Source organism: Pediculus humanus, genomic scaffold (genome assembly GCF_000006295.1).
Source record: "Pediculus humanus corporis 1103172108202 genomic scaffold, whole genome shotgun sequence".
In the NCBI taxonomy this organism is placed as follows: Eukaryota; Metazoa; Arthropoda; class Insecta; order Psocodea; family Pediculidae; genus Pediculus; species Pediculus humanus.
The window spans coordinates 437,644-445,164 of record NW_002987772.1 but is presented as its reverse complement, the minus strand read 5'-3'; the positions used below and the strand labels follow the sequence as shown (position 1 = coordinate 445,164).

At 25.7% G+C, this 7,521-nt stretch overlaps 1 protein-coding gene across 1 annotated transcript in view; it reads right to left on the bottom strand.

Moving 5' to 3' along the window:
* The window catches only part of Phum_PHUM433420 (Sulfate/thiosulfate import ATP-binding protein cysA, putative), a gene marked incomplete at both ends in the record, with an annotated part of 4,370 nt that extends 1,180 nt beyond the window's left edge, over positions 1-3,190 (bottom strand). Inside the window, 9 exons of the mRNA XM_002429413.1 lie at positions 16-150; positions 226-403; positions 612-873; positions 952-1,193; positions 1,305-1,481; positions 2,116-2,277; positions 2,359-2,553; positions 2,629-2,788; positions 3,075-3,190. Coding sequence (XP_002429458.1) covers positions 16-150; positions 226-403; positions 612-873; positions 952-1,193; positions 1,305-1,481; positions 2,116-2,277; positions 2,359-2,553; positions 2,629-2,788; positions 3,075-3,190 — 1,627 coding nt within the window. The remainder of the gene's footprint in view (positions 1-15; positions 151-225; positions 404-611; positions 874-951; positions 1,194-1,304; positions 1,482-2,115; positions 2,278-2,358; positions 2,554-2,628; positions 2,789-3,074) is intronic.
* Positions 3,191-7,521: the final 4,331 nt, after the last annotated feature.

Below are 7,521 nucleotides of genomic sequence, written 5' to 3'. Positions count from 1 at the left end.
TTTCCTTCCGATTACCATAAACGGGTTTTTGAAATTTAACGGGTATCATACCGACCTTAGGTAATATATTACAATGAGTAAATGTTTCGTTAACAAATTCCGAATGTATGTTAAGTAATTGTCTTTCTAAAATTAATGCGCTTTGACGTCCTGCACAACAAACAAACAAACAAATTATTATTAAATTTTTTTAATTTTCTCAGTAAAAATTTTATCGGTATTTACTCGACATGTCCATCCAAACGGGTATCAAACTATTATATATCGTTTCATCCGTTGAACCATCTCCATATTCTAATCTGTTTTCGAATTCTTTCGAATAGTTTTTGTTAAAATGTATTACGGCAATTAATTTACCCTTTTTTGCATCTTCCAAAGCGCTTAATTTATCCCTGTATGGAGTCTGTAATAATAATAATAATAATTTTTATTTTCAAGGAAAGCAATACGACAAAAACGACAGGAAATGAAATATTTAATGATAAGTTCAAGGTAAGTAATTTTACATGTTTAACTTATACGCCGGTCAATATTATTGAAATTATTTTTCCACAATTATTATCATTATCATTAGTTCACACAACCTTTAAACGTTTTATGTTAGTACTCACTTTAATAATCATTTCGTCTTTTATTTTATTTAAAAATTTACAAGAAAGTCCTTCCATTTTACAATATGATATGCCATCCTCTTTAGTTATATTTTGACTACCGTATTCGTTCCCAAGGGAATTTATCAGGTCGTTACATGATGTAAAATTTCCCAATTCTTCATTTACAACACCTAATTTTAATCCTTTCGGGTGTCCTCCGACGGCCAAATAAAACGAACATAATTCCAACATGGGAAAAAAGAAAATAAACATTATCGCTCTGAAAATAATGATAATGATAAGTGGTTCGCAAAGAGATTTTTTTTCTATATTATTATTATTATTATTACTATTTTACCCCGGATGACGCGTTATCCTGTACCAATTTTTCGATAGCAAAGCTTTGGCGTGACCTTTTGCTATGCATTTAAAATTTTTCTTTTTATATTCATTCGAATTATCATACGTAAGATCTTGGAGTTCTATGTTTTCCCTTCTGTTTTCCAAAGTTTCTAATGACACGGTAGATTCTGGAAGTTCACTTTTACTCCGACAACTCGTATTACCTTCGTTAAAATTATGTACGGTTGAATTGGTAACCTTTAAATTGATTATTATAACGAACCGTGAGATAATGAAATGTATTATATTAATCATCATCATCATCATTATTAATACTATTATTATTATTATTATTATTTACTTCCTTACGTTTGGAGAATTCATTGGTATTATATTTTGTATTGTTTGTGAAATTTCATTTAAATTTTCATCTTGTCGAGAACTCAGTTTGAGAAAAACATCTTCCAAACCGTAACAATTATATATGTTAAGGAGTCTATCCGGTGTGTCTTCTGCTAATAATTTTCCATTTCTCATAAGGCCGATCTAAGCGATTCGGAAAAAACAAAAAAAAAAAAAAATCATTTTCGACTTTTTAAACATTAACAAAAAAAAAAAGAATTTATACCATTAAGAAAACTAAATGAGCGCCTTATTAAAATAAATTGGCTTTTTTAGTTAGTTTAAAGTTATTATTTTGCCTAATCACGTTTTTTGCAGGCGTTTTTTTTTTAAAAAAATAATAATTTCATTTTCTACGTTGTTGTTTCGAGAAGTATAAGTTCATTATTATTAAGCACGTAAGTTAAATTAGTTATTAACGTTAACGAGAAATATAAATAAATTTTTTTTTTTGTTGTTTGTTTGCACTTTTCTGTAATTATTAATTTAAAAAAAAAAAAAAAAAAGAAAAAAGAAAATTTAAAATATTTATTATCGCCATATTCGCGATAGTGGTTAAAAACTTTTTTATACACGATACGGAATAATTTATGAAAAGTTTTTAAAGAAAAGTTTAATAAGTTTAATAAGAAAATTTAAAATGACTTTATATTAAAAGGCCAAACGAGGCCTATTAAAACACGTAATTATGTATTCAAAGTAATTTTATGGCTTTATTAAAAATTTATTAACATAGTTTTAAAAAGTTTAAAAAAAAAAAATTACGTTAATTTTTTACCTTGTGAGCTTGTCGCGCTTCTTCTATATAATGAGTCGTTATAATAACGGTTTTTTTATGTTTGTTAACTTGGTCTAAAAGATAATCCCAAATTTTTTGCCTTAATACCGGATCTAATCCAACCGTCGGCTCATCTAGAATCAATAATTCCGGATCCTGTACCTGAAAAACAAATCGTAAAATAAATAATTCTTCCTCCTTCTCGCCGGATAGAAAAGAAAAATTTGTTTTTGTTTTACTCACCAGAGACACGGCAAGTGATACCCTTCTCTGTTGACCCCCGGATAAATTTTTAATTTGTGTATCAGACGGAGGAAGGTCAAGAAGTTCTGATAAAAAATCAATTCTGACATTTATCTCATCGTTATTCATACCGTAAATCCAACCGAAATGATTTAAAGCATCTCGTATCGTAAATTGTCTCATCAATGCTATTTCCTATAATATAAATTTTAAAGATTCCTCTTACCCCCCTTTGTTTTTTTTTTCGTATTCCTTTAAATTTTATCGTACCTGAGGCATGTATCCTAATCTAGGTCCTGGAACTCCACTTTTACGACTTCCCGGTTTACCACCTAAAACCCATATTTCTCCCGATGTGATGCTTCTTCTTCCGACAATACACGTGAGAAGGGTTGTTTTCCCACATCCGCTTGCTCCCAATAATCCATATCTTTAATTAAATAATTAAATATTTAGGTTATTCGACGTATGTTGTTTTTTTTTTTTATTATCATTAACCGATAAAACAAACAAACAATAATTACAACAAACGGTTGTTAAAAAAAAAAATTAATTAAAAAATAATTGTATTAATTATTTCGTGTACGATAATGATGAAGAAAGAAAAACGAGAAGAAGAAGAAAAAAACGTTGTTATTATTATTAATGAATAAATATTTAACGTGGTAATAGATAAAAAAAAAAAAACCGATTTTCCAGTCGCCATTTTATCTTACATTGTTCCTTTTTCAACGGTCATATCCAAATTATTTAATATAAATTGTGATTTTTTAGATTTCCCATATTTTTTACAAACTCCTCTCACGAAAACTGCTTTTTCTTTTTTTTCCATCTTTTGAACCTGGAAAAAAAAGAGAAAAACGATTGATTTGTTTTCTATCTCTCTCTCTCTATCTCCAAACCCGGAATTTTTTTTTTTATATAACGTCTGGAGAAAGTGAATGATAATATTTACTAGATTTCTTTTTCCGTCGTCACTTTTTATCACTGAATTTTTTTTTTTTTTTTTCGTGTCAAGGTTTAATCGTTGATACCACGAAAAAAAATATTTTTTTTACGCGTATCTTTTTTTTTTCATATCACGTGACACGACATTTTCAGTCAAATTTGTATGTAAACCTTTCCGGTTATTGAAAAAAAAATAAAAAAATAAAATGACTCGTTTGTCATGTTTTTTTTTTTTTTTTTTTTTTTTTAATACCACGAAATATCATTTTAATGAGAAAGAGAGAGAGAGAGAAATGGGGGGGGGGGGGAAATGCAAGACAAGGACACAAAATGTCGACTTTGTTATTCTCTCTTATATAATCTTTAAAAAAACTTCCTAACAGGTACAGACCGACCGGTAATCAAATAATTTTTTTTTTTTTTTTAACACATTGCAGATAATATTACCGGTCTGAGAAGAAAGTTTTCATTATTATTATTATCATCATCATTATTATTATTATTTACTAATTGAAAGTTGATTTAAAAGAGAAACAAACGAAAAAAAAATCTCCTGGCATTTATGATTTCTCTCTCTCTCTCTCTCTTCCGTTTTCATTTACATCCCTTTTTTTTTTTTTTATCATGATACCTTATCATTGATGACGTCATATGTTTACGGTGGTGGTGTCAACTCGTTAATTTTCCGCCATATTTTTAATTTTTGTAAAACGTAATTAAAAAAAAAAAAAATTTTTTTGTAACCTAAATAATTATCGTGTCAACAGGATCGAAACCTGTGTAAATAAAACAAAAAAAATTTTTTTTTTTTTTTTGTTTATATTGCAGCTGTCGATAGACAAATAAATTTCATTTTGTCAAATTAAATAATTTCAATTATTATTATCATTATTATTATTGTGTCAACGTGGCGGCAGATGATGATAACGAGGAAACCGACGACGACGAGAAAAATTTTTAAATTTTATCATTACGGGAGTTTTCTTTTTTTTTTCGTTTAATTTTATATAATTAAAAAAAAAATTTTTTTTTATTGTTTTTCCAAAATACAAACAAACAAACAAACAAACAATACGCGCGACGTCATCATTTTATTAATAATAATGATAATAATAATTTGAAAAAATTTGAAACAGGTAAAAAAAAATTTATTTTTATTTTTTTTTTATTAATCGAAAGTGAAATTTTTTTTTTTTATTTTTATTGTTCAGGTATAAATAATTATTAGAAATTTTTTTAAAACATCGTGTCTTTAGATGGCATTTTTTTTAAAAACAAAATTTACATTTATTATGATTATTATTATTATTGACCTTGGCAAAAAGAATTTTCGATGGGCCTAAATTATTATTTACCGTGACCGTAGAATTCCATCAGGCCTTTCATTTTTTTTTTTTTTTCTTAAGTAGGTCTTTTATTAAATTGTTTAAAAAAAAAAACAAATCAATCAATCAGTCAATCAATTGATAATAATAATAATAATTTCGTGAATGTCGTGGATAAATTTTATGTGCGAGAGGATCGTGTTCGAACGAACGAACGTGTCAATAAAAAAAAAAAAATTTAATCATTCACACCCTACCTATATATTCAATTTATTTAAGTGCGAATCTTATTAAAATTTACTACGCATTTACTTTATGTATTATTATCATTATTATCATTGTCATTATTATTATTATTATTATTTGAAAAAAACGTTTCCGGAATTCGAATTCGAGAAAACAAAACGAAAAAAAATTTTTAAATGCCTTTATTGAAACGTGCCAAATATTATATTTATTATATATAAATAAGGTTTTAAAGTTTCCATGTTTGTTTATTTTATTATTATTATTATTATTATCATTATTATTATTTGTCTTAAACGGGTGTCGAAATTAATTTTTACCTTTTATTATTATTAAAAAAAAACATTTATTTACGGAAGGAAAAATGCGCGACCACCACGAAAACAAAAAACAAAAATTTAATAATAAAAAATTAACGAATTTTAAATTAATAATAATAATAATAATAATAAAGAAGCAGACGACGAGTTTTGACGTCACCCGAATGCATTTCATAAACAGGAAAATAAAATTTTTTTTTTTTTTTCGGGTTTAAAACTCGAATTTTTTAAAAACGTTTTGTGAGAGAAAAAAAAAAGAAAGTTTTGTAAATTATTATTATTATTACCATCGGGAAATTTTCGTGGATTTTTTTTTCGGGGGGGAGCGGGGGATGGGGGTTGGGAAGGAAAAGAGAGAGAAGAGAGGAAACGAAACATTTTTTAATTGGTAACGAAAACCTTCCCCCCAAGAAAAAAAAAAAAAAAATTTAAAATAAATGGTGATAATGATGATGATAAATACACACACAGCGAGATTTTGATGTCACAAAGGTCACGTGTACCGTTAAATAATAATAATAATAATAATAATAATAATAATAATAATAATAATAACATATCATTTAACCTAGAAACAAAAAATTTTTTTTACGTAATATTTTTTTGAGTTAAAAAACGTGAATGAATCGAAATTCCGAAAAAAAAAAGAAAAAATTTTAAATATTTTTTTTGTTCTGGTTAATAATCGATAGATCGATAATATCGATTGCTAAATCGATCGTCCATTTTGTTTTTTAACTTAAGTAGGGTATATCGTACCTGAATGTGATATTTTAATCTTTCTATAGTAACATATGAATCAATCAATCAATCAATCAATGAATCACAATGATTTAAAAATTTTCTCTATTATTGTTATTATTTAAACTTCCATCCTATGAATAATTTTTAAATAATTATCATTATTATTATCATCATCATCATCATCATCATTCGTAACGTTTCGAAATCGGCCTAGAAAAAAAATATTTTAAAAACAGGTCAACGAATTTTAAAAAAAAGGTTCGCCATCTTTTTTTTTTTATATTTTGACCACCCATTTTAATTATAAATAATAATAATAATAATAATGATAATGATAATAATAATAATAATTTTTTTTAAAATCCAGTCGAAAACTATTTTCTCATCGAGTAAATCATCATTATTATTAATAATTAAAAAAAAAAATCTCAGTTATTTATTTAGCGGTTTTTTATTTTTAAATTAATTATCACGTGATCAATTAAAACGTTTCCGTATCCGTTTTTTTTCTTAACGTTCAATCGAACGAAAAAAAAACACACACAATACCGGAAGTGTTTTTATTATATAATAATAAACGTTAATAATTAGAACGAGGACGATTTCGTTATGTTGTTGTTATTATTATTATTATTATTTTTTGCTAATAATAAATTGTTTAAACAAAAAAAAAAAATAATAATAATGATAATAATAATAATAGATTTTTTTTTGATTCATCGTAAAACGCGAATTTTAATCTTAACTTTTTTCTCTTAGCAAAAATTATTATCATTATCGAAAAAAATTATGATAAAAATTTGATTTATTTTTTTTTCAGGTATCTAGGTATCATTATTATTATTATCAGTCGGTACTCTGTTATCAGTTCGTTGCAGTTTGTAAGGGTAAGTTATTATCATTAATTTTTTTTTTTTTCGTTTGGTTTGGTTAATTGTGCGGACGTAGTGGAATTTTTTTTTTTTTTATAAGAGGAACGTTTTCGAATGTGTCAATGCGACGACATTTTTAAATAATAATAATAATAGTAGTAGAAGTAATAATAATAATAATAATAATAATAATAATAATTACCTTAAATAAATTAAAAGGGAGAAACTCACGCGCACAAAGTTTCAAAAAAAAAAAAAACTAAGGTTTTTTGATCACACGTACAAAAAATAAATAAATTTTCATCTGCTAGATTTTTTCATTAGCGTATAGAAAAAAAAAAAACAAACGTACAAACAAACAAACGAACAAACAAAATCGGTATCCTTCTTATATCCGTTACTTTTTTTTAATTATCCGATAGTGTAAATCTCGACATATCCGAAACACAAACACGATACATCACACCGAAAAGAAAACATGATAATAATAATAATAATAATAAGGTTCGTAAATCCGAGTTATCTCTTACAGAGCTGTTTTTATACTAATTCAGGTTTACTTCCTTACAAAAAAAAAATAATAATAATAATAATAAAAAAGAAAAGAAATAAAAAAAAAAAAAAAAAAAAAAAAAGTAGGGTTTGAATCTCTGTGCGAGTGTGTATATGTTTACGTACCTGAATAAGTTTTCTGTTTTTTTTACGTTT